General features: G+C 56.4%; 8 protein-coding genes across 8 annotated transcripts; 4 read left to right on the top strand and 4 right to left on the bottom strand.

The window, feature by feature from the left end:
* Window positions 1-109: 109 nt before the first annotated feature.
* KVR01_004382 (uncharacterized protein) lies at window positions 110-4457 on the bottom strand. Its single transcript, XM_044789782.1, has 2 exons — window positions 949-4457; window positions 110-893 (listed from the first exon to the last, which is right to left on the bottom strand). Exons 1-2 carry the CDS (start codon window positions 3961-3963, stop codon window positions 258-260), a joined length of 3651 nt encoding a protein of 1216 aa, XP_044646546.1. The 5' UTR covers window positions 3964-4457; the 3' UTR covers window positions 110-257.
* A 203-nt stretch (window positions 4458-4660) lies between these two features.
* KVR01_004335 (uncharacterized protein) lies at window positions 4661-8894 on the top strand. The gene is made up of 2 exons (XM_044787444.1): window positions 4661-5219; window positions 5273-8894. The coding sequence occupies exons 1-2, from the start codon at window positions 4875-4877 to the stop codon at window positions 7271-7273; spliced, it is 2346 nt and encodes a 781-aa protein (XP_044646499.1). The 5' UTR covers window positions 4661-4874; the 3' UTR covers window positions 7274-8894.
* Window positions 7780-8697, bottom strand: KVR01_004022 (uncharacterized protein; the record flags this gene model as incomplete). The annotated part of the gene is made up of 1 exon (XM_044793566.1): window positions 7780-8697. The coding sequence occupies one exon, from the start codon at window positions 8695-8697 to the stop codon at window positions 7780-7782; it is 918 nt and encodes a 305-aa protein (XP_044646186.1).
* Window positions 8895-10858: 1964 nt separating the features above from the next.
* Window positions 10859-11278, top strand: KVR01_004254 (uncharacterized protein; the record flags this gene model as incomplete). The annotated part of the gene is made up of 2 exons (XM_044790036.1): window positions 10859-10957; window positions 11045-11278. 2 exons carry the CDS (start codon window positions 10859-10861, stop codon window positions 11276-11278), a joined length of 333 nt encoding a protein of 110 aa, XP_044646418.1.
* A 1010-nt stretch (window positions 11279-12288) lies between these two features.
* KVR01_004679 (uncharacterized protein) lies at window positions 12289-13768 on the top strand (the record flags this gene model as incomplete). The annotated part of the gene is made up of 3 exons (XM_044788381.1): window positions 12289-12372; window positions 12486-13429; window positions 13501-13768. 3 exons carry the CDS (start codon window positions 12289-12291, stop codon window positions 13766-13768), a joined length of 1296 nt encoding a protein of 431 aa, XP_044646843.1.
* A 780-nt stretch (window positions 13769-14548) lies between these two features.
* On the bottom strand, window positions 14549-15997 carry KVR01_004243 (uncharacterized protein; the record flags this gene model as incomplete). The annotated part of the gene is made up of 1 exon (XM_044790027.1): window positions 14549-15997. The coding sequence occupies one exon, from the start codon at window positions 15995-15997 to the stop codon at window positions 14549-14551; it is 1449 nt and encodes a 482-aa protein (XP_044646407.1).
* Window positions 15998-17197: 1200 nt separating this feature from the next.
* On the top strand, window positions 17198-20005 carry KVR01_004406 (uncharacterized protein). Its single transcript, XM_044789014.1, has one exon. The coding sequence runs from the start codon at window positions 17483-17485 to the stop codon at window positions 17963-17965; it is 483 nt and encodes a 160-aa protein (XP_044646570.1). The 5' UTR covers window positions 17198-17482; the 3' UTR covers window positions 17966-20005.
* Window positions 20006-20541: 536 nt separating this feature from the next.
* Window positions 20542-24648, bottom strand: KVR01_004454 (uncharacterized protein). The gene is made up of 16 exons (XM_044792713.1): window positions 24143-24648; window positions 23742-24077; window positions 23621-23684; window positions 23506-23565; window positions 23413-23452; window positions 23286-23343; window positions 23175-23231; window positions 22860-23120; window positions 22316-22795; window positions 22143-22263; window positions 21655-22090; window positions 21477-21592; window positions 21338-21413; window positions 21195-21285; window positions 20871-21130; window positions 20542-20801 (listed from the first exon to the last, which is right to left on the bottom strand). Exons 1-16 carry the CDS (start codon window positions 24284-24286, stop codon window positions 20678-20680), a joined length of 2724 nt encoding a protein of 907 aa, XP_044646618.1. The 5' UTR covers window positions 24287-24648; the 3' UTR covers window positions 20542-20677.
* Between the last annotated feature and the right edge of the window lie 1299 nt (window positions 24649-25947).

The following is a 25947-nucleotide window of genomic DNA, read 5'->3' as shown; positions in this document are numbered from 1 at the left end:
ACCTGCTGCTTGGTGAATCTCAGCAACAGGGGCAAGTAATAAGTAGATCCAATGCACGAAATCTGATGAGGAATACCGCTTTTCTCGCACGCAATGACTGGCACATCAGTACCATGCCCCTTAGGCCTTGTCATTAATAAATAGATAGACTACGGAATAGCTAGTTGCCCTACAGGCAACCGATATATGTTGTGCGCGGGATCAGTCGGTTGCGGAATGTTTTCGTATATACAGGTCAACCAACCCCTCAATGGTGTTTACAGGACGTATCCCCCCGTATTGACACAAGTCCACTCCCTGACGCCAGCCCCCTCCTCGAGCTCGACGCACCACCACAGTACATCCTTGGCCTTGTCGAGCTGCCCGCTCTCCTCGTACGCCCTGGCCAGCGCGAACCACGCCTCCGAGTTGTTCCACCCGGCGCCGAGCTTCGTGAGGTTCGACAGCAGCCCGTACGCCCTGTCCCGGGAGGCGAGGCGGTCCACCTTCGGTATCGAAGCCGCCTTGTAGGGCGGCTCGAGCTGACTCTCGTGGTGTAGTGAGGTCGGGCTCTTGGGCAGGCTGGTCTGCTTCAATGGCTCGTGGTTCTGTGGCCTGAAGGCCCCCAGGCCGAGAGGACCCGTGGGGAGGAGCTTGGGCGAGTCCGCGTGCTTCCGCTCGGGGAACACCACCTCTGATGTGCTCCGATCCGTACCGGGCATGGCGTCAGATCCGCCCACGAGGTTGAGGCCTGGGAACGCCGGGGGTGGCACTGTCTTCTCGCAGTAGAGATCCAGCAGGATATTGGATAGGCCCACGATTGCGCCGGGATGGTCGGGGAAATGTGTCAGAGCAGCCTCGAAATCTTTGCGCGCGGCATCGGCATCTCCCTTGTCCAGCTGGAGGCGGGCATTCTGCATCGGCTTAGTACGCCTACTTTGTCACATCATAAAGTTTGGGTCAACTCACCTCGTTCCAGACATCAGCCCATAATTCCTCAATCGATTTCTGGCCGGCCCAACCGCCCTTTCTGAGTGATGAAGAGCCCGGTGATTTCTTGGCACTGTCCGTCGAGGCCTTGCCCATCTCCGATTCCATTGCTTGAACCAGTTTCTGTGCTTCGTTGACAGCACCCTTGGCATCGTCAAACATCTCCGCTCTGCGATAGAACCCGGCGATCATGAGCCAGACCTTCAATAGGATTGAGCTCCTCCTCGCTTTCACCTGGTCTTTGTCGAACTGGATGACCGGCAACACTGCACCGACAGGCTCGATGCCCTCCAGTGCGATACCAGACATATCTGGCCCGGGCGGCGGCCGGGCAGACCAGTCGGACATTTGCGAGTTCGCCCGGCTAGCGGATGAGGGCCGCGACAGTGGGTTTCGCTTGTTGGCAAATGTGAAGAAATCAGAAGCCTGTAAGCCGTCAGGTCCAGGCATGGGCGTGTAAAAGGTTTCCCCATCGACGACTGTCGCAGCATGTGGGGTCGGCCCGGTGCTCGCCGCACGGCGTCTTGGTCCCTGGCTATCTCTTTTACGCAGCGAGTTCCTGGTCACCGACTCGCTCCGTTTCTCGTTGCTAGTCGATTTCCGGCGCGCCCGCGGGCTGCCGCCGTTTTCTTGCGTGATCTGAATGGTGGGTGCCCGGCTGACGGGTTGTATAGACTGTTGAGTTTGCGGGCGTTGTTGAGTTGTTCCCGCATTGTCCTCGGGTGGTCGTATTGTACCGTTGCTGTCTCGTCTCTCCGCGCGACTATTGCGATTACCAAATAAGCCGCTCCTGATGCTACGGAAAGTTCCTGAGGTCCTTGGCAGAACTGCCTGCTTCGGTGGTTCAAGGCTTTGTTTCGACTGCACGCTGCCAAACAGGCGTGAGAACAAAGTTAAGAGTTCCAGGCTGGCGTTGACTGCAACTCTTGGCCCCTCCGTGACCTCGACGATCGCCAATTGGGTCATCTTGATCTCCAGAATATTCTCCTTCTCGAAATCGTCCATCTCATCAACCAGGCCTTGGCTCGCATCAGGATCCTTCTCCGCCTCATTCAGATGGTCACTCTTGAACTGAGCCTGGCGGCCAAACAGCACGACCGGGTCCCTGAACTGTTCGAAGGCGCACTCGCAGGTCCTAGCTGCCAGGACATATTCCTGCCTGGCACTGAGCAGCAACGACAGCAGGTGCCAGAGTGGGATGAGCGCCCTTTCACGCCAGAACGGGCCGTAATGCAACACCAGCATCTCATCTCCTGGTGCTTTGGTCAGAAGAGCCGTCTTCACAAGCTCGATAGCGGTGGTAAGTTGCCTCTGCTCCGCAAGCAGCAGTCCAAGCGCAAACACCCCCCGGAAGTCAGCAGAGGTTGAGAAGTCCGCAGACAGTGAGGTGCGCAACGACGTAATGGCCTTCTTCTGGATATCTGTTCGGGACGATGGATCGAACGTTGTGCGAGCCCATTGAGCCTGGGCCAAGCCAATGGACTGCCATGCCAAAGCCAGGGTCTTGGCCGGTACACGATCACCAGTAGCCGAAGACCTGCCTCCATCTTCCCGGACAGAAGCCATCGCACCACTCGGCACGGGCGACTCGATCTTTCCAAGCCAGTGCTCAAGCTCCACGGCCAGTTCTTTCGCCCTATCAGCGGCCTCTCTCTCTCCGAAACGACTCAGCACCGAGACACACAAACATATTGTCTCAAGCACAGTCGCGTCGTCATCGAGAGCCTTTTCTTCGTGCCCTGTCTTCTCAACCCGAGCCTTGCCTTTCTTGACAATCTCGAGGTACGAGTCAAATGCCTTCAAGGCCAGGTCGAACTCTGCCAGGGAAAGGTGTACCAGGAACAGGTTCCTCAGTATTGCAGTCGAATGAAACGTCTTGGTCGATGCGCGGTATAGCATCTCAAGAACAGCCGCACTTAGAGCCGCCTTGCCTCCTTGGCCCAAGTCCCTTTCACTCCACCCGCGACCAGTAAGAATGGTCCAGTTCCGCATAAACATCTCCACAAAGAGCTCGACCTCTTCCCTATCCTCATCGGCCTTTGGGAAAGTTGTCTCGCTGAGCAAGAGGGCCTCGAATGCTGACTCTGTTCTCTTCAACTCAACTAGGAGTTGGGCCCTTGCAGACGGCTCGGTTTGCGCGGGAAACATGTACTTGGAAGGGTAAACGAGGTCCTCCTGTAGGATCGTCGACAAGGCCTCGTAGTATTCGAACCATATACGACGCCGGGGGACCGAGCCTTTGAAACCGAAGCCACCGGCCATGGTTGACCCTTTCGACGCATCCCACCACCTTGCCCAGGACCGGAAGCCTGCCAGTGAATTATCGTCCTCCAGTGAGACATCCCCCTTTCCACGACACCCATTAGACAGCATACAGTATTCCGTGAGGAACAGCTCAGACCAGTAGCGCAGCTCCTTCTTGGCCGTCTGGCTGCTCCAAGAGAAGGAGCTCCGCGGGATCGCGCCCTCGAAGACGCCAAGCGCGTCAATCTCCTTCTCGTTGCGCGCCAGGCAATTGGCCCGCAGGTAAGCGGACTTCAACATGCAGACCCTTGTCCACTCTGAGATATTGTCCAAGCTCTCCACCTGGTTCTCTTCGAGGCCCTCGGGCAGGCGGACGAAGGCCAGGTTATATTCCCCAACAACCCAGTGCAACCAGCCGACACAGACCTGGGCCTGAAACCTGTCCTCGGCGTATGTGTGCTCTTCGTCGATGAGGGTCAACAGTTTGGGCAGGTCGGCTGCCGCACCGACCTCGGTGGCGGAACCGTTCTCAGAGCCGGCGGTGGTCGGTCGTGCTGCAGTAGGCCTCTGGGACTTGGTGGACTTGACGATGCCGTGCTCGATCTCGGCGGTCAGGGCGAGACAGGCGCGTGCTGGCGCATGCTTGCGCACCTTGCGGACGAGCTCCGGGACAGCGTCCCAGTCACCCTCGCACCGGGCATTGTCAAGCTGGTCCAGGTAGTTCCTCCCCTTGGTGGCATTGGGAGCCATTGTGGCTCTGGCTCAGGGGACTGACTGTGTGGTTCTCGATGGGTCGGTCGCAGGTCGATGAGGAGGGTAGTCGCTGTGGCTGCTGGGCGGCGGTTGGATGGCAATAGGTGATGTCGAGCTGCTCTGGGTTGGGCACTGTCATCTGGGAAAGGAGTGTGTCGAAGTTGGGCGGGTGGGACGGAAGCGGTGCAAGGCGGTGCGTAACGAAGCGGCGATGGTGGTCAATTAAGCAGGCTGGGCGCAGCAGCAGGGGGCCTCCACCGGGGCCACTGAGTGGGATCAGCGTGGAATTGGATCGTCTAAAGATGGAAACCGTGATTGGGGTCGGAATGCGGTGTCGAGAGGGAATGCGCTTGCTCTCATCAGCACTGGCATCGGCGTCGGCATCAGCAGCCCGCAGCGCAACCCACGACGTTCACAAGGTCGCAGTGCAAGCCACATCAAGCACATCCCCAAGGCCGCAATAAACCAGTTCACTGGGAACGAGATGACACCTGCAGGGGAAGCTTTGCAGGGTTCTGCCTGCCGGGTCCCCGCCTGGGACCAGTAGCCCCACACTAAAGATTGTCCCTGACTGTCTGCATAACCCCTGTACACAGTGCAGCAGTACCCGGGACAGTGGACGGGAATGCCTTGTTGAGTTCTCTAACCCAAATTGGATTTTTTTTCGTGAAGCTTGTGAGAAGAGCGTCAAGACCTCAACCTCGAGTCGCAAATCATCGTCGCATTGCGTTGCATTCGTTTCGCATGTGACTTGATAAGGATTGTGAAAATAACATCAAATTTTCAGACTCTATCCTCTTCGAGCTTCGAGACGTCCTCGGTTGTGAACACTTGTACAGCCCCAGAAGGTTGCGGTTGGATATCAAAAAGTTCCATATACTGCTGTTGAAACACCAGGCCTGTACAAAATGACCATGTCACTCCCTCCAGATCTTCAGGTTCTCTGCCGGCGTCTGGCCTCAACAGAGCCTGACGACCTTCCACGCCTATGTCCATCTTTGGCCAGACAGATTCAGCGCTGTGGAGGAGTGCTCTCTCAGCCGTCAGACCAGAAGCCGAAAGAAGGTGCCTCAGAATCATCCATCCTCGTACACAAGTTCAGGACACAGATCACAACACTGCTGAACAATGGCAGAAGCCTGTCTGGACGCTTCTCTGCCGCAATTCTAATCAAGAGCATCATCGATGCTGGTGGGTGGGAATGCCTTCGGACATCAGAGCCCTGGGTCCGAGGACTTCTGACCATTCTGCAGGTACGTGGTGAAATGCTACCATAGACGTCGTCGCGGAAACTAATATGACATAGAAAAATGACCCATATCAGTCAAAAGAGATTGCGGTTATCACTTTGACGAGAATTTATACATTACTGCACGAGTATCAGGCACTGGTCAGGGAGATAGCTACTCCCACTCTCCGCGACTTTGTCACCGCGTGTCTGCAGATTCTCAAGTCACCGGCATCTTCTAAAGCCGGACAACCACCAGTACGACTGGTGGAGACTATAGCCAACGCCCTCTGCGCCATCACCCCCCTTTACCCTACGACCTTGCGCCCATTCAGCGCCCAAGTCAAGGCAGCTTTCAGACCGTACTTGGCTCCCACCGCATCAGACAAGCTGACAGCCCCTCAAGGCCTGCGGGTTGCGTCCCGGCAACTTGTTGTCATTCAGCATCACACCACTCCAAAGAACGGGAACGCGGAAGAGTGGATCAAGGCCGTTTCAGGCTTCCTTAATGCCAGCCACGCCACCGCAGATCAGGTATTCCGTGCTGTCCAGGAGTCATGGGAATCGAACAGTGGCTACACCCGGAAAGCCGTCGACTACGACGAGGACCCGCAAGGTGGCAGTGATTCTGCCGAGGATTTCCCCCCGTGGATGGGCGTCTCCAGCGGAGGGGAACGGCTTGTAGGGCTCTTGGAGACTATTGCGGAATCATTGAGGTGTCCCACAAAGACACCTGTCGCTTTGCCCGTCTCTTCGTTCCTCGACTTGACGGCGCGAATTTCCATGGTGCTTCCCCCAAAGAAGGGGTCACGAGGACAAGACGAAACCCAGCTCAACTCGGCAATCGGCAGAGAAGAGAAGGACGAGCTGTGGAGCGCCCTCCCGGACATCCATGTTGCCACTCTCGACCTACTCACAGCCCTGTTACAAAGACTCGAGGAGGGCACTGTTCCCATCGCAGCAGACGTTCTCCTACAAGCCGTGCGAATCATCGACGCAAGTCAGCAGATCCCACTGGTGCGGGAGCGAGGATATATCCTCCTCAGACTGCTCCTGCTCGCCTACGGACCCACCATGCCAAAGTTCAGCGTCAACTCTCTCGACCGCATCATCCAGGGCTGCTGCCGGGACCTGCTACAAGCGTCAGGCCACGCCGCGACCAAGCCGCCCGCAGGAAACGACGCCCAGAAGCAGGCCGGCAGCAGCAAGCCCTCACAGGCAAAGGCATCCACCAACGCAGACGCCTACCTCAGCACGCAGGACAAGGCGAGCGCGGCCGCCTCCGACCTGCCCGCGGCCCACGTCGAGGCGGCGTCGGCGCTGCTCGCGACGCTGCTGTCCCACCTGCCCCAGCGGCACCTGAAGCAGACCCTGCGGGCGCTGGTCGACCGCACGGCGGTCCTCTCGCACGACCGGGACGCGCTGGTCGCCAGCGTCCTGAACCCGTACCGGACGCACACGGGCAAGGCGCTGGCGAGCGTGTTCCCGTTCCTGGCGAGGGACTTCCCGCGCGACCAGGCCGTCGAGGTGCTTAGGTCCAACCTGCGCACTGGGTCTGGGCCCCCCGCCGTCGGTGTCGAAGGTGCGGATGACGAGGCGGTGCTCGCGCAAATGCAGGGCGGGATTGCGGAGCAGGAGGAGGAGGAGGTGGATGGCGCGTCGGCTGGTGAGAAGCAAGGGTGGGGGAACGGCTGGACCGGTGGCAAGGCCGAGGATGAGGAGATGGCTGATGCTGCTCCTGCCCCGCCGGCGGGCTTCGACCTCGGCTCCAGGGCGGGCGCCGCGGCCGTCACTACGACCGAGACCACCACGGTGATATCCGAGACCGCCCCCGGTGTGTCCAAGCAGACGGCCATGCTGTCGTCCACGCTAAAACGCAAGAGTGAGGAGTTAGAGGAGCCCCCTGCGAAGCGTGTCGATACGGGCAAGGCCCCCGAGGTGTTTGGCGGGTCAGCTGGTGCTGAGGCCAAGATGGATGTTGATGAGGCTGGGGATGATGAGAGCGACAGCGACAGTGACGGTAGTGTGCATCTCAATGCAGCTCTGGACGACGATTCAGATGACGGCGAGGAAGAGTAGCTTAGAATCGAGATCGTTGAGAATTCGCACATTAGCTGCCGCATACCAAAATCAATTGGTGGTCGAGGTCATCATTCGCATCTCCGGCTGGCCCCCCGCCCAAGTGAAAATTCTTGGCTGTTGCCGTCTTTCTCAAATGATGATCACCATAGCAAAACCGGGTGTCATTCAACCAAATCTTGCCGGAAATCAGTATCATCATGTCGACATTGTATATGATTAAATAAGAAAAAGGCTAGAATGCAGTTCCAGCATGGAGAGAATTGGGGGTATAAGAAGGCCTGGCAATATCCCGCCAGGTTATGCTGACGGGGTCCTGTTGACCAAAACCAGCCAACCATTTCCATAACCAAACCAACAATGGCCCCTCTATGTGTGTCCCCAGCGGACCTGCCTTGATTCTCCAAGCGGTCCCGGGGGTTTGTCCGAACGCCGTAAAAATGCACGCGAGAGCTTCTCAAAATCCTCTGTCCGGGATATGGAGGGCAGACGGGCTGGGACGGTGACTAGTCCCTCAGCCACGCCCTCCTCTTCTCCTCCTTCCTGGCCTTCCGCTTCTCCTTCCACTGCGCCAGCTCCTTCTTGGTGGGCTGCTTGCCCCTCCTCTCGGCCTTGAGGCTGCGCCCGTCGTGCGAGTTGGCCGCGCGGTCGACGTCAAAGTACGCGTTCATCTGCCGGTGCGACTTGGCCGCGTCCGAGAAGTGGTCCGGGTTCATGTCCGCCGCCTGCACCCGCCCCGTCCGGCTGTTGAACGCCGCCGCCTGCGCGTAGGCGTCCCCTCCGTCTAGCCCTGGCTCCCCTCCTGCACCGCCTGCTGCTACGACCGCCGCGTACTGCGCGGCAGTCGTGGCGTCCTCGTCCCCTGCGTCGGCTTGTTTGTAGGCCTGCGCATACGGCGCGTTTGGGTCCCACGACCCGTGGATCGCGGGGTTGTACCCTCCTGCTACCGAGGTGGGCTGTGATATCGTTGCTGCCGCGGCTGAGGACGATGATGGCTCGCCAGGGGCCGCCGCTGTCTGGACCCTTGGGTTGTCCCACTGTGACAGCCCCGTGAACCGGTTGTAGAAGTACCACGCCTGCCTCGCGGCGTCCCACATCGCATCCCAGCCGTCATCTTCTGGAGGGGGTGCCTCGTCTGGTAGGGGAGGCGCATCACCGTCGCTTGCGCTGCCGCCAGCTTGCCCGTGTGTGGAGCTCTGGCCGGGTATTGGCTCGTCTGGTAATGGCGGTGCGTCGCTGTGTTCTGTCCCCGGGCCTGATTCCCGAGGTGGTGTGTCGTCTGAATCGCTTCTGCCGTGGCCGTTGCGTGGTGGGGTTTCGCCCTCGCTGGCCTCTCCTTCTTCGGAGTGCTCATCAGACTGCGGCGCCGCTGCCACGGGCGGCGCCTCGTCCTTGGCAGGGCCCGTTTCGCTGTCCGAAGGCATTGGATGCTATGCTGGGTGTCCGGCCTTGTCGGTGGTAGATTATGGGAATCGGTAATTGGCTACTGGTGGCTGCTGGCTGATGTTAGTGTGCATATCAGGACCAGCCTGGGTATTTACGTGCATCATCGGGTCTGACAACTTGAATTGTTGTAGGTGAGGAGAAAAGTTGGCGACGTCAAGGCCGAGGCTGCGGTATTGAAATAGTCTAGGTACAGACGGCAGGGCTGCAGGCCATGGGTTGCGGGAGCACGGGCCCTTAGCAATGACTCGGACCAATCAAACCGAGGCGGCGTGGGGAAGGGTGGGGGGACAGCTCCCAGCCCTGTCAACGGTGTCGGTGAGCTTGGGGTTCAGGTTTGACATTGACATTGGCATTGGGCTTGTATTGTGCTTTTCCCGCACGTCACTCGCGTTGTCGGGGTATGTTATCTGCCCGGCTGTCATCTGCTTCGACTGCAGGGCCCGGGAAATTTTGACAGTGGAAGTCAACAATTTGACAGAAATCCAGAAAAGGTTGAGATGTCTCGACTGGATTTTGACGGATGTCTTCCATCCCTGAGACCCAGGAAGAACATTCCTTTGCCGGGTATCATTCCCGGTGGCACTTGATCCTCATGTTGTGATTTGGTCGAAGGCCTGAGTTATTCGCCTTCTTACTTTCCAGTTCGTCTTCAATCCCTGAGTTGGCCATCTCAAAGACATGCAGCTTTTGAAGGGACAACTACATTGCCAGTCAAGTCGACCTCAATTTTGCGGTCTGTAAATGACGGCGTACCGACAAGAGCATTGGCCAGACCAGCATTTGCCAGTGCGAGTCTTTGAAGGATACGGCGAAGACACTTCAACAAAAGTCCATTGGAATATATTCCTTACAGAAATCTTCTAGGCCCCCAGGCGTTGGATCCGCCTGGGTCATTGAGCTGTCCACAACCCAAGCTCAATCCAGATGGATGTCTTCTTGTTCGCAACACAAAGTGATGCTTCTGCAACAATGCCTTGGAAGGAAGTGCTGCACACTTTTCGGCAGAGACTGATAGTGGCTGGGCTGCTTTTATGCATGATTTCAAGTATCGTCATAGGTGATCACGCCGGCAGCCTTGTGAAACGGAATATGCTTTCTAGCTGAGGATAGAGTTCGGCACTGAAGCAGGCCATTCTGTCTGGATCGCATTTGAGGATTGGCATGGCAGAAACCCAAGCTAAGGGAGAGCATGTGCAGGGGGTCCGTTGGAAGGCCGAAGGGAACGGCATATAACGAGAGATCAGAACGGACCGAAAGGGTCTGCGGGTTTCCCTTGCCTGGCAAGCGTATGCTCACTCGGGACTATTTAGCTGCAAGCCGCCTGCCTCATCATGCAAACTACCATTATCTTCTAGCAGGCGATTGTATGGATAGCCACCGTTCTCACGAACAGAAAAGTATAGTACGGAAGATTGTATCATGTCATAGTAATATCCAGGAGTGTTCTACGAGTTACCACAAGACAGCCCGCGGGAGGTGAAATGGAGTCGAGGCTGCCAGGGGTTTAATTGGTAGCAGGGATCCGCACCTTAGCTGTCTCCATATGCAGTTCGTCCAGAGCAGTGGCACTGCAACCCCCGTTTATGAGGTCACACAGCTGGCCAGCCCATTCTCGGACGCCGTCGGGGGCCAACGGTCACGTTCTCGTAACGCATCATCCACCACGACAAGTAGCCAGGCCGTAGTTAGTGCCTGGGCCTTGGAAAGTCCATCTCACCCTCTTCTTCTCGCCAGCCAGCAGCAGCGACAACACTTTGCCCTCCCCCATCCACTCTGTTATCAAGTGCCTGCCTGCCACCTTTCTGTCCCTGCCCGGATCCCACTTCCTGCCCAAAGGAGCAAGGAAGAAGGTAAGCCCAGCCTGCTAGACGTCGACGCCGACCGGGCCCGCCACATTTGTGTCCGCGCCTGCACCTTGGAGTTGCCCGAGTGCCTGGGTGCCTGATTGCCTGCCTGTCTTCTCCCTTGGGTTCCTGGCGATCTGGTGTCCGCGCCACTCTGAGCAGTCAATCAATTCTGTGACCGCAGCGAGTAGACACGAGCATTCCGCTCGTGCACCAAACCCCATACATACATACTGCTTACAACGCCGCTTGACGTCCTGCGCCACTTGCACAGACGAGCCCGCCATCGGAAGCCATGGGTCTCAGGTACAATACCTATCTCAACGGCAGCAAGATCTACGGCTGTCTCAACTGCAAGGCCCATCTTGCCGATCACGATGACATCCTCAGCCGGGTAAGTCCACTGCAGCAGGGAGTGAGGGACGGAGGTATAGCCGAGGTCCAACAGGGACACACCAGCTGACCTTGGCCCCCCAACCAGAACTTCCGCGGCCAGCACGGTAAGGCCTACCTCTTCAACACCGTCGTCAACGTCGACAGCGCCGAGCCCAACGAGCGCAACATGACCACGGGCCGGCACGTCGTGCGGGACATCAACTGCCGCGGCTGCAACACCTGCGTCGGCTGGAAGTACGACAAGGCGTACGAGTCGAGCGAGAAGTACAAGGAGGGCAAGTTCATCCTCGAGGCGGAACTGCTGAGCGTCGTCAGCTAGACGCCCGCCGAGCAGGATACCGAGCTGTCTGTTGAGGACGAAGAGCCCGTCATCCGCAGGCGCGTAGGGCGGGGCGAGCTCTCCCCAGCATTCAACGAGATGACTACGGCGATGAGAGATCGACTTGGCTCGCCGTAGCCGGGAGCGGCCATTTCCATTTGCATAGATTGGGGTTTCTGGCGTTTTTAGGACCGGTCGGGCAACCAGGCATCAGGATGGCCAGGACGGCCAACAGACTTGGATGGGACCAGAGCAATCGTAATTTCTTATTCTTTTTGTTTTCCTTTCTCTTCACCGTAAGCGCGGGACTACGGGGCCACGGCTGGCTTCGCCTGAATAGTCGCAGCAACAATCATCACCATCAGTCAAATCACACTAGTCCCGCCGCATCGTATTGCAGTCGTTGCCTGCACAGCCGGCAATTTGTACACGTTCTTAATCTTCACAAGCTTCCAACGAGCGATGGAACATTGACATGACTGCAAACACAGTTCTGGCTTCTCAGCTGACCGATCTTCGGTCGTCATGGGGCGAGTCAGCCGTCTTCTGTCTAAGTGCCGGCCAGAGGGGCACGAGGACAGCCGTCCCAGGGTCCTTTTCCAGGGTACTTAGGCCCAGGCCGCAGCTCCTCTTATCAGCACGGCTGTTCCGTCCAGGCTACCTTCCCCATCAAGACGGACTTGGACCGTCCAGCCACCCAACCTTTGACACAAAGACCGGGCTGTACCGTCAACCTTACGAGATTGGGTCATGAATAGACGTTGAGACTGCAGGATATACTTGTATCAGGCGCTCTGCTGCTGTCACGGCTGCCGGGTTTCAGCCATATCTCGCTTCCGCCCGATAAGGAACGGCCTCGAAACGTCACAGGACCACTCTCGGGCAACCACCTCGGCTGACGACACCGGTACTCCTGGAACGTACAACAACCACAGCTCACGGCTCCCGTACTCTCACAGCAGCATACCGCACTCAATCCAGCGGTGCAGCCCCAAGGCGACCGACCCAAAATGGCCTCCAAGGCCGTGATTCCCTTCCTCGTGGGGATGATGTTGCTCACTGGAGTGTGCAACACCCTCCTCACCAAGTACCAGGTTCGTACCGTTCCATCTCCCAATGGGATTCCTGCATTGTATGCGACGCCGTCATACAAGCAGGCGCTGTTCTCGGGAAAACGAAGAGCTAACCAGAGGCCATGGCACAACAGGACAACCAATGCGTCCGGAACTGCGATGACCCCGACCCCAAGAAGCGCGCCCACTTCGAGCAGCCCGTCATCCAGACCGCCCAGATGTTCGTCGGCGAGATGGGCTGCTGGCTCGTCGTGGGTCTCATGGCACTCTGGAAGCGCTATGTCTCCAAGGGCGACGCAGGATACGAGGCCGTCCACACCTCCGAGGCAGACGCCGACGCCGACGCCGCCAGCATCCGCTCCACCGAGCCCCTGAACCCCTCTGCGGACGGCAATACCAGCAACAACGCCAACGGGTCCTCGTCAAGGGGCAGCAAGCCCGTCCCCAGCGACTCCGCCCTCAGCGGCTTCCGCGTGCTGCTGCTCTCGCTCCCGGCCATCTGCGACATCCTGGGCACGACGCTCATGAACGCCGGCCTGCTCCTGGTGGCCGCCTCGATCTACCAGATGACGCGCGGCGCGCTCGTGCTCTTCGTGGGGCTGTTCAGCGTGCTGTTCCTCAAGCGGCGGCTGCACCTGTTCCAGTGGGTCTCCCTGGTCGGCGTGGTGCTGGGCGTGGCGGTCGTGGGGCTCGCCGGCGCCATCTGGCCCGACCAGCAGAAGAAGAAGCTGCCCGGCGGCGGCGGCGACGGCGCGCACGCGGACGAGGTCGGCGCCGACGCCCTCCTCGCCATCGTCGGCGTGCTCATGATCGCCGGCGCGCAGATCTTCACCGCCACCCAGTTCGTCCTCGAGGAGTACCTCCTCGAGCGGTCCACCATCGACCCCATCCGCGTCGTCGGCTGGGAGGGCATCTTTGGCTTCTCCGTCACCCTGCTGGGCATGATCGTGCTGCACTTTGCCATCGGCCGCACCGAGGCGGGCAAGTACGGGCCCTTCGACATGGTCGAGGGCTGGAGGCAGTGGACCCAGAACCCCGAGGTCTTGATATCGAGCTTCCTGATCATGATCAGCATTGGGTAAGAAGGATCATTTCTGGTTCGGAACAATCTGGAGTCGGTGAATAAGCTAACAAGGATGAATTCAACAGCGGGTTCAACTTCTTTGGTCTCTCCGTCACCCGGACCGTCAGCGCCACTTCCCGCTCGACCATCGACACCTGCAGGACCCTCTTCATCTGGGTCGTCTCGCTCGGTCTTGGCTGGGAGACATTCAAGTGGCTACAGGTCGCTGGTTTCGCCCTTCTCGTCTACTTCACCTTCCTGTTCAACGGCATTGTCCAGCCGCCCTTCGAGTTCCTGCGGCCCAAGGAGGAGGTCGAGGAGCTGCTGCCAGAGGAGCCCGTGGAGCACATCTGAGCAGGATGGTTCTTTTAAAGAGGGCTCCCCTACAGGAGGATAGTCCACAGGACGCTGTCCCATAGGAGGCTGTCTCACAGGAGGGTATCCTGTAAGGGGTACTCCGCGAGTTTTATACAGATGGATTTATAGGGCCAGTGAGAGAAGGTTGGGAAGTCAAGGCGCAGACGGGCTTATATTTCTTGCTGGACTGCTGTGTACAGATTGCATAGGGCGGCTGGCGTTACGGGCATCTAGGAGGACAACAGGTATCTTGGGATCACGGCGTTTTGTGATTCAACTCTACAGTAAACAATACTAGCTAGAGACATGAATGAATATCTGAATATCCCATTCCCTCCGGTAAAGTCATCAGCAAGGGCCTTCACATGTTTTCGGGAGGCTACCATGATCCACACATACATACATGTAGTGGTTCACAGGTCAGTATCCACATATTGCACTTACACCCTATTCGTCGCGCCCCCACGCTTGGTCTTGCGGTCCTGCCATTGTTGCCAGGACGTAATACCACTACCAACACGTAAATTCACAAGGCGATCAAGACACCATCATACAGGATCCCATGGAGGTGGCAAATGCTGCGTGTTTGATATGTGAATTTGAGGGTCGGCGACAGCCATAATATGTACTCTTCGAAGGCGATTACAAAAAATCGTATACAACTCTGATCGCGTAGCATCATGCTTTTTGCTCAAACCCGTGTCTGTGAAAGAATAAACGCCCCCCGTGCCTCGTGTTGTATGTAGCAAACCCCACGCCGGAGCGCCAGCCAATCTCTCAAGAAGCCGCCTTCTCGGTGGCGTCGCTGTTCTTGCTCTTCTTGCTCCGCTTGCTCTTCTCCTTCTTGAGCGGCTTGTCCTTGATGTTGTTGTAGTGCGTGATGCCCATCTCCTGGTCCCGCTCCAGCCTGGCCCTGTCGCGGTCCGTGAGGGGCACGCCCTCGATGCTCTTGACCTTCTTGCCCTCGAAGAACATGATGAGCCCGCCCACCGCCGCGACGATGCAGCCCAGCGCGACGAAGAGGCCCGTCGACCAGCTGGGGCGGTCGTAGCGGTTCATCCCCCACATGACGCCGGAGAGCACGCACTGGAACAGCGTGTTCCAGACCATCATCCAGATCATAAAGTCCATCTTCCACACCTTCGTGGCGGGGGCCCGGACCCCCGTCAGCGGCGCCTCGGGCATCTTGCTCATCGGGACGGGGACGAGGCCCTCCTGCACGGCTCCCGCGCTGACCAGCTCCTCCACGTTCTTCGGGCCGACATCGACGGGGAGGGCCTCGGTGCCGGGCATGCGGAACCAGTTGCGGTGGATGCCGGCCAGGCGGCGCAGGCCCTCCGGCTTGTGCTGCAGGCGGTATTTCATGAGGTAATAGAGGTCCCGGAAGCGCCACGGCGCGAGACCGAAACCAGTCAGGCTGAAGAGCGCGGTCAGGACCTGCGAATCGTACTCGACCCACTTCCGCCGGGGCGAGTTGATGTCGTTGCAGTTCGGGTAGCACATGGCAGGAGAGGCGTTGCAGAGCAGCAGGAACAGCATGCCACCCCAGGCGACCACGTTCAGGCCGTACAGCACGACGCAGAAGCCCACGGGCGTAATGGAGTAGCGCAGGAAGGCCATGGTGCCGTGCTTGAAGGCCTCCCGCTTCGGGTACGAGGGCGGGAAGTGGTAGCCGTTGTCGAAGGGCTCGGTCAGCGCCGCGGGCTTGTCGTCGTGCGCCTTGGGCCCTGGCTCGCTGCCCGGGGCGGCGATCGTGGCCTCGTTGGAGGTTGCTGTCGAGGAGTCCTTCTCAACTGGGTCTGAGGTTGGCCCCGCCGCGACTGGGGCTGCTCCTTTGTGGTCGTGTGTTGTGGTTGGCGTCTTGGCGTCTTTTTGGCGGTCCGCCGCGGTGTTGAACTCGGCGCTCTCGCGTGGAGCAGGGTCGACGGACTGGTCAGACATGGTGGTGCGCCGCCGGGGGAGAGAGTGGGCGCTGTTAGTGTAGCTGTTTCTCCTCGGGGATTCTGCGCCGGCGATGGCTGATGAGGCGAATTCGCTGCTGGCAGCCATGAAGCCGACGGGCGGGTTTGACTCGTCAAAGTCCTTTGACAGGCTGCGGACCTTGTAGGATATCCTGGAGGCTACAGACGGACGCCTAGGGCGTTCATTGTCTGTTGGACGAGGAAACTCAGGTCCTGGAGTGGTGGCGCCGGCGGCGGCCTGGTTTGGCCCGTCGGATTCGGCCATGATGATGAGCTTAGCCGTGGCCGATTCCCAGTCCACAGAGGTGCTGATATTCTATACCGGCTCAGACATAGGGCTATCAGTGTGGTGATTTATCTGATCAGTCTGACCGATTAGGAGCGAGAGTAGGAGGGGGACAGGATAAGCTGCTGGTCAAGAATTGTTATGATGGCAACGTGAATGCAGTCTGTCGTCAGGAATATGGCGACGATTATGAAGATGGAGATGACAAGGAAGGATTAGGACGTCGAGTCTTGAAAATGGTGAGAAAGGAGAAACAGAGGAAGTCGAATAGGAATATTTGGCACGGTAACAACACAATCAAACAAGCAAGCGCAGCAAACAAGGATTGAGCGCATGGGGAAAGCGGGAGGTAACGAGGTGATGAGTGTGGCGCAAGAGGCAGGGGCGGGTCATACCTTCCAGCTAGCAACCCCCAATGCCTTGGCTTGGAGGTGGCCAGAGCTACTGGTGGCCACTCACGCGCGGCCCAGTGCCCAGAGGCCGCGTCCTACAAGGATGACAAGCGTCATTGAGCATTGGCAGTACCGTTCAGCATTGGTCGGGGCCGCCTGCACTGGCCTGCCTGACAGGACCTGGCCATGACTTGTTACAACGGTTGTGTGCTGTAACAAGCCATGCAGTCAGTGCTAATCATGGCTGCATGGCTGCACGGCTAGGGAATTCCCGTCGCGGGTGATGTCATGTCATCCGCGAGTGTGATTGTGTGAGCTCAGTGATTGACGAGCCTGACGAGGCATTGATAGTATTGGATGTTGTACTGTGATGGGAGTGTGAGCACCACCAATTTGCAGCAGGCATGTGAGTTCGGCAGATGAGCCTGCCCTATAGTCATGGAGATCGTCAATTCGTTTCAGGGACCTCTGTAGGTACATTAGATTTGACAGCGCGGTCTAGATTTCATGCGGGTCCTGAAAAGTGGCTCTACCGCATCGGTGGAGGTGCTGTCAGCGAAAATGTGTGTCTGCTTCCGATTTTGACTTTGTCCTAGTCAGCATGGTCGTATTCGCTCTCTATTGTCTGCTATACGGAGTCTTCCGTATGTCTTGAGCGTATTCAGCCTGCAGAAAGTCTAATGCAACGCCACATTCCGCCTCAAGTAGCCCTGTTTGAATTCGAGGCTCATGTAAGCTGTGCGCAGTATCAGGTTTTGGTTCAACAAACTGTTTTGTTAGGATACAAGTCCAGTATAGACTCGACAGATAGCAGAGCAGGGAGGATGCTCTGTACCTACTTAAGTAGGTACGGAGTGCTTGAGATTTTGACTTATTGTCAGGGTTAGACCCTAAGACTGGGCCCGTCGACAACCGACATGGGACTTGGGTTGCTAGTCGAATATTTCACTGAATTCCACCAGCAACTAACTAATTCATCAGACCTCCTAAGTTTTGTATCATCAAAACCACAAACTCACCTCCTTGATTTCTCCAAACACAACATACACCAGACAAAAATCATCCTGCCAGGATGCAGTTCCCCTCTCACCTAGAAGGCCTGGCAAAGGTCGTGCGCGACAACCTAGAAAACTCGCAGGACTGGAAGCACGTCACATCGCACTCGGAGCCCTCACAGCCCCGGCCCCTGCTCTCCGGCCTGCCCCCTCGCCGCATGTACGTCCACCCGGACGAGCAGATCGACATCATCAAGGCCGAGAAGGCCCTCGGCACCACCGTCCCGCACCAGGAGCCCGACTACGAGTGGGTCCTGCCCATCCACATCTCAGAGAAGCCCACGCTCCGCGCCTTCGCCGCCGTCTTTGACGCCCTCGACGCCCTGCCGCCTGCCACCAGGCTGGCCGAGGCCGACGCTGGGGGAGATGCCGCGCCCGACTGGAGGAAGTGGAGGGGTGCATGGCGCGGGAAGAGAGTCCTCCTTGCTACGGTTCACAACGACTCTACTGTAGTCTACTACATGATGCACGATGGCATTGTGAAGCCGAGACAGAACTAAGGGGCCAGACGGTGGTACTCATTGGGGCTCGACTTATTTTATCGCGTTCACTGCAGACCCTGAAGGGCTTGAGACCTGAGGTCTGAGGCGCTGAGTGGCTACCTCGTGATGGCATGAGGTATCTCGCTCAGGTTTCTTGCCCGGCTCAAGGCCTGAAAATAACCTTCTGGACCTTCATCTTGTCGAAGATGTCATAGCCTTCTACCGCATCCGTCAGGGGCATGATCTTGTCGAACATGAAGCTACGATAAAAGTCAGAAAAGGGTATCCAAAGCGGCCTGGGCGGCAGCGAGTGCAAGATGGGCTCAACTCACCTCAGCTTGTCCTGCTTCTTCGCCAGCAGGGCTAGCGCCTCGGGGAACAACGACCTCACCGGGCAACGGCCCATCTGAAGCCTGACGTTTTTGCTATTCGGTGTTAGCACGGAGACAGGCAGACCGCATCGAATACGCGACTCACTTGTAACCCTCGGTACCACTCCAGGGGATCTGTCCGAGTCGTCAGCGAAATCACGTTCTATGACTTCCTCTAAATGCAGCTCGACTGGGACTTACCTCGGCGTTGTGCACACCAATGCTCGAGATGACGCCCCAGGGCCTCAAAAGATCGAAGGCCGTCCTCAGCGCCGGGGGCAGCCCAACGACCTCAATCACAGCATCCGCGCCCCGCCCCTCGGTGACACTCTTCACCTTCTCAAACATGCCCTCCTTGTCCTTGACAAAGTTCAGAGGCTCCGCGCCTAGCTTCCTCGCCTCCTCCAGGCGGCTGTCCACGCTGTCCACGGCAAAGAGGTGCTTCGGCTTGTACTCCAGCGCGGCGATGATGGCGCACAGCCCGACGGGCCCGCACCCGACAACCACCACGGTCCCGTTGGCGATCTCGTTGGCCGTCAGCCGAGTGAAGGCGTTCTTGGCGCCAAAGTAGCCCGTCGGGAAGATGTCCGCCATGAGCACGAGGGACTGGTCGTCGATCTCCGGGGGTGCCTTCACTACGGTGCCGTCGGCATTGGGCACCCGGACGTACTCGGCCTGCGCTCCGTCTCTAGTTCAAACCGTCAGCCGGGAGCCCATCTTCCTCTCGGGCATCAACCCTTTAGTGAGGCTATCTCTCCAGGCTTACAGTTTTGGGCAACCGAAGAGTAGGCTTTCGACGCAGCGGGAGGAGTAGCCATTCTCACAATAGAAGCACTTCCCACTGTATCATTGCGTTAATGGTCAGCCAGCACTCTCATGCCCCTTATCGTTCTATCCTGGGTTGAACTGTTGGTCGCATGGACTAAGGTGGAGGCGCACCAGGTAGTTGTGAAGGGAGAGACAATCTTGTCGCCTTCCTTGACTGTCTTCACGTCCGAACCAGCCTCGACCACGACCCCAGTAAACTCGTGGCCCATGATGAAGCCCGTCTCGGACGCGGCATGTCCGCGGAACGTATGCAGCTCACTGCATAAGAGTCAGTATCGGCATATCTGAAGCCAGTCTCGACCATGTTCTGGTGCTGGGCGACACGTACGAGCCACACAGCGCCGCCGCTTGGACCTTGACGATGATGTCCCCGCCATGTTGCACTGGGCAAGTCTTGGAGTTAGCACAGACAGAAAAGAATCACGTTCAAAATTGACCAATGCCTCTCTTCACAGCATGCAACTTTGACTCAAGTAAGCTTCAACGGCCGCCCGGGTGTCGCACTCACGCTTGGGGACCGGCCGGTCCTGAATCGACACCTTGTGAGGGCCGTCGAAAACGACGGCCTTCATAGTTTGCTGGGCCATTTCCGTACAGGGAGTAATCGACGGGCGACGTGGTAGCAGTACTCCGTAGCAGGGTCGTCAATCGAGAACCTCTATGAGACGGTTGAGATGTACCAGACTCGACGAGCAGCTTTTGCCCTCACTGGTCCGTAGAAATCCGTACCTCGGCTGCCGTGTCTACCCTTCTGCGAGACGGCATTTGTTCGACTTCTGCGGGGAAGGGTGGACAGCGGGTCCCGCTGGTGGCAGTAGCGTCACACAGCGCCGAGAACCGGCGTGGGTGTGGGGTTCGGGAGACGCCTAATGACGGTCCTCACATGCTAGCAGTGCGTGCTGCATTTGCTTTGTGGTATGTCCAGATCGCGATGAACGCCTTCGTTTCTTGTCAAAGTAGGATTCACAAAGCTGGATGCTGAGTGGCCCCCCGGCTTTGCTCCACGTGGGAGAACGCGAGACGGAGGCTGTCCCGGAGTTGTGGCTGGCCAATGGTATAACACGGATTCCCACAGCAACATTCCCGGGGGTTTCTCTGATGGGTCTTCGTTCTGGGGGGTCCGTTCACGTTCAACGCTGTACACGATTTGACGAGGGCAACAATAATGAACAAGTTCAGCTTAGATCTCAGGGCTGGTTACGCGTCGACCAGCCACTCTCCTCGCGGATTATCTGTTCCCGCCTTTGAGTTGATGCAGGCAGGACTACACTGTGTCAAACATTGTATATCACCCACCATTCAAGTAATTTTGCATATCTAATTCACGATTCGTTGATATCTTATCTGGACTTGGCTATATGGCAAGTCCGAGCGTGGTGATGACCGGCTTGGCTGTTGAATTTCAAATGTTGTTTTATTTTGTATCTCGTCTTCTTCCCGTTGACCGCCTGAGTTCTCAAATCTGTAGCAGCAGACCTTGATTTTAAAATCTGCAACTCTTGGTCGGGGTCTAAGACCGCCACAGATGAGGCTAAAACACCGTTCCATTTGATCTCGGGTACTTCCCAGTCACCTGAATATCTGGGGTCTTGAAGATGTCCCAGCCATCGCTAACAGTAGGGTCTCCAAACGGTCGAAGTGTAGCAAAACGCATCCTGTGACCGCAATAATCAGATTAGCATGAAACGCAAGACCCTAGATAAAGAAAGGGAGGCTTCTCTCACGTGTAGTTCCCCAGCTCGATCTGACTCCCGTTGCCCAGTTTGCCAAACCACCAGAACTGGTGAGCCGCATTCTGCGTTTGGGCGTTACGGTTCAAGTCCATCACCGGGTAGGTAAAGGTGTCGTCCGGGTCGTAACGGCTCGGATCGAAGACACTCAGAGTTTCGGCTTGGACGTGGCTGGTGGCGGGGCCGATGTAGCCGTTCTCGCCCGGCACCGGTGGATATTCCCATTGCTCTTCCGTCCAACCTGCCTCGTAGATCTAGGGTATTCTTGTCAGCTTTGGGACCCAGCTGTAGAGGCACACTGTCCTTGAAGCAACTTACGTCCCAGCGGACCTCCTTGCTTCCCCAGATGAGCTTAGAGTAGATTGTTGGGAAGTCTTGGACTCTTATGCTCAGGTTGAAAGAGTAGACACTATTTTCTGTTAGGAAAATAAAAGGTTAAAGAAGTGTATGTATTTACTCACTAGTCCCTTTGATTGGTGAAAGGGTATGAAGGCCGGTTTATGGGGCTGACCTCAGCATTCAGGTCCGCCGCGAGGCCTGCGACTTATGGTCAGTATTTTCCAAATTACAGATATTCTGAATGATTTATCAAGGGCTCACCTAGGTATGGAACCGAGAGTTGCTCTCCATTGTTGCCAGAGACGATGACCTTGCCGCTGTAGACAGGGAGTGCTGATGCGTTCCAGCCCAGGCCGTTCGGGTTGGGGAACGTTACCCTGACAAGCCCCGTCAGTAAGCGGGCACTAGTTGAATCTGGAGTTCTCCTCGCGGTACTCACGTTACGGTCTTGCTTTCACCTGGACCAAGGGAAAAGCCGTCTGGCAAAGAGACGTCGATTGGAAGACTGGTGGGCTTCATCGCGGAGAAATCCTTAAGCCTCTTCTCCCCCACCCAAGGCTCACTAAACTTGTACCACCCCAAGGTTTCTACCCCAGCAGCAGCCTCGTAGGAGAACTCGTAGCTCACCGCCTCGCCTCCGTTGTTAGTGATGGTCAAATCGTGGTTAGGGTTAAAATGCTTGGTGTCGTTGAGAGCCATCTTGTCGAATGAGATATCCGTGGTATAGTTGACAATCTTGAAGGCGTTAATCAACCCGTTACCAACTTGGGCTACTGGAGCGGCAAAGCCATAGTCGGTGGCTGTTCCATCTGACCAGGGGAGGGATGTCCCGCTCGCGATAATGCGGCGGTGCAGCGACCGGGCGAAATCCTTGCCTGTGTTCTAGTGTTAGCCACAGGAGAGACGGCAAGGTCTTCGAATACTCACCATGTACAGATCGGCCACCATGAACACTGATGTACAGAGCCGCGACGCCAGCAACATAAGGGGTCGCCATTGAAGTCCCTGAAAGCAGAACGTACGTGTTGTCAAGATATGTACTGAAGATCTGTGGCAACGTTTAGCAAAAGAAGAAAAGTACCAGGCACAATACATCCTACCTGGCCACCAGGAGCAGCAATATCGGGCTTGATCTGCAAATCGTTCGAGGCTCCCCAGGACGTGAACACGCTAGGCCGACCGCCAGCAGGGTATTCCAGGCCAACGACTGCCTCGGGATTTAGGGAGAAATCTGCGGTGACATTGCCACCCGCTTGGACTGTCTCGATGATAGACTTGCCTGCCTCTGCAGTGATGAGCCCGATGAGGCCATCGTCGTCATCAGTGCCAGGCGTGGCGAGTGGACTTTCGTTGTTATAAAACAGCATGTACTCTGCACCCAAAGCAAACAGGTTCTGCTGCTTGGTGGCGAACGTGCAGGTGCCCCTCCTGACCAAGGGGATCACGCCCTCTAGTCTTCGCGTGCCGTTAGGGTAGGGCTGGCAGCCATCGGCAGGGTCAGTGGTGTTGAAGTTCATGGGTATGATGGGCCAGTCGGTCACGTTGGACGAGAAATAGAAAGTCGATGGTAAATACCCAGCCTATGAATTCTCAGTTTCAATTTCTCGACAGATCAACCGCGTTGAGGGAAGAGGGTGAAGATACCTTGACAGTTACCGTCTCGCCATCAAGCGTCGAGGTGAGCTCAAAGGGCGACGCGGGATAAATCTCGGTCTCAACTGAGGCGACCGCAAGCACGTTCGCTCCAGATGAACCGTCGCTCCCGAAGAATGCCCCCGCAGCGCCAGCGTTGCCGTTTGCGATGGTAACAACCACACCCTCGTCTACAAGACGAGAGGCGACTTCAGCCCAGGCGTCGCTTGACCAACCTCCTGGGCTACCAATACTGGCGGTGATGATATCAACCTAACCGAAATTTTAGCGACGCAATTGTAAATTACCGGATGAGGAGTCACCTACACCATCAGTGTATGCCCTGAGGAAAGCCTCAATGAGCGTTGCATCATCCGTTGATTCCTGTTTGATATCAGCATCGCAGATGTAGCAGTCCTGCCTAACCCAAATACTCACATATTGAGCAAAGATTTTGTAGGAATACAATTCCGCTTCTGGTGCCACTCCAGTCCAACTATTGAATGTCAATCGTCAGTGGGACGGACGACTAGTGCCGAGTGATGACTATCATATCAAAACTCACAATTCATTCTTGCCAGCGATGATTCCAGCAACATGTGTACCTTCAAAAGAATCAGTCATTGCTCCTCGCCTTAAGTATTTCGACAATTCTCACCATGTCCAATCTGATCTTGTGGGTCATCGTCAGGCTCCTTGGGACCGCCGGATGGCCACACTATAAACAGTGTCAGTCGAACACGCCATCATCGTCCGCTCTGAATTCATCTTACGCCCGTCGCCAACCAGGTCATATCCACCGGCTACCTTAAAACCGGGCCCAAAGCCTCCACCCAACTATAAGATACGTTTCAGCATCGCCGCCGCGTTTCCTGCAGAAGTTGGACAACATACCGCGGGATGGTTATACCACGTCCCAGAATCAACAACCCCGACTTTGACACCCTTACCGAAGATGCCCCTGTCGTGAAGCTTACTGACACCGGTGGCATTGTGCGTTGTGTAATTAGTAGCCGTGGCGGCATCCTCGATAGACGTCAAACCCTCCACAGGGGAGACGGCAACAAGCTTGTTGGGCCAGGCGCGAACAATGCCCGCAACTTTCAACAAACTGTCGACATTGTGGTTGTCCGTCTCGATGCTCGCGCCCGAGAAGACGTCCGTCTCAAAGTCCTTGACGACCTTGATATCGGCAGCAAGCGCAATGTCACGGCGGGACTTGGTCGAGCCCTGAGGGGAAATTAGCGGGCTTTCTTATGGCTTTCCGGATGTGTGGACGGGGATAATTTGCTCACCGCAGCATACTCGATGATGTAGCTCCGGGGAACCGCGGTCGTCACGTTTGCCTCTGCCGGGGCCTGGCGAGTAACGAATGTTTTGGCGCTCCCCAGGGAGGGGAGCGTGCAGAGGAGCAGGCCGGCGATGCTGAGAAGTTGCATCTTGGGATGAGCCAGGTGTCCAAGATGCCTCGTCGCTTGAAGCTGCGATCTCTTTCACCAGGATGCGCGTCGGCGGACTGCCCTTATAACGTGTCAAGGGATATTCTCCCATACGCGGAAGATACGGTGGTGGATCCCACTGCGAGACCCATGAATTTGACTCTCCCTTGCAACGTCGTATTGCGGATACGGGAATTAGCCAAGAACCTTCCCGGCGACATCGCCGTTCCCTCTGCAATTGAGCTTCCTTCTTGGGAAGACTGACCCGCTGCAATCGCGCAGGGAATTAATTGACTGCGTTGGAGGGCGATTGATAGGCCATTTCTTTCATGAACTGAGGAAATCTTCTGTTCCGGAACGCAACAGCGCGAGGGGAAGATGATATATTGTGCGTCCCAATACAGTACCTAGGCAGGTATCTCACATGTGCCTTGCGCTGCATGTCGATCATGTCTGTGGAATACTAGTAGTAAAGTGCACTGCACATATGACAACCACTACTACCCTGTAAAATCATTGATTGCTGTGGCCCCAGGGACAATGCCAGGTTGTGTCGCGAAATTCCGTGGCTATCTTAGTCCGATAGCCTAACGGGCAACTTTGTTAGGTGACATCGCCTAGACTTATACCCCTGACAGGCTGCAGCATGCCAGATAGCGTAGTATTGCGCAACGGAGAGCCTCGTATTCCCCAGATGGCGGTCATATTCATGATTAAGGCCGAATAAAGACTGCACCCCCAAATGCTTCGCTCTGGATTGCTCGGAAGATACCGCGCTCACTCCCGTCGGCTATACAGGCAGTGGAATCCTGTCCCTATAATATCTGTTGGAAAACACATCGCCTGGCGGTTCGCTGAATTGATAATTGACCGTCTGCGAGACTAGCATTAGTATGTGATTTTGAAGTTACAACCCAGCCGTGACAGTTGATCAAGTAATAGTTCGCTCGTAAAGAAAAGCCGACATCAGCTTCAGTCGAGCGATACTGCAAAGGTGGTGCGATTCCTGAGGGGGGACCCCTTATCTGACAGTCAGTATGATCACCCGGGGCAGATAATGTAAGCACTTGAGGAGATTGGATCGGCTTGATGCCCGTGTAATCAAGTTTGATAACCTGCCGAAATTTGACTCAACTGTCCACATGGTTTCTTCAATCATTTGAGGATTGCTGCAAGGCGTGCGAGTACATGTCTCCAAGGTGTCAAAGACTTGACCATGGACGTGCAAATTTGAGCAGCTTATCTTACTAGCCATCGTTAACTATTGGTACAGGCTCTTCCCTTGATTCTCGTCGTGGGGGACTTCTTAGTGGTCAGGAAATGATCCCCAGAGTAAATTTAAAGTCTGTGTGTAATTACCTAGGTACAGACAAATCATATTAGATGAGTAAATTTAGCTTAGAGTTTAGGTAGCTCTTTTATAGTGTTATATTTATAAATGTAGCTAATTGTTTATAACGTACAATGAGGATGATTAGTTGGTGGGAAGAAGTTATATGAGAGGAGATTGGAAGTGCCTGTATAATGAGAATAAAGGGAAGACGCTGTACTGTGGTAAGGACTATATGAGTGATATAATAGCTTGTACAACTATGACCAGCCGCCCGTAATAACTACCCAGGTACCTAGGTAGCTTGTTCTCCTCCCAGGTGCTTTTATTT

This window comes from Diaporthe batatas, assembly GCF_019321695.1.
Source record: "Diaporthe batatas strain CRI 302-4 chromosome Unknown Contig00004, whole genome shotgun sequence".
In the NCBI taxonomy this organism is placed as follows: domain Eukaryota; kingdom Fungi; phylum Ascomycota; class Sordariomycetes; order Diaporthales; family Diaporthaceae; genus Diaporthe; species Diaporthe batatas.
Note: the sequence above shows the minus strand (reverse complement) of the source record. Positions and strands in the feature narration are given on the sequence as shown.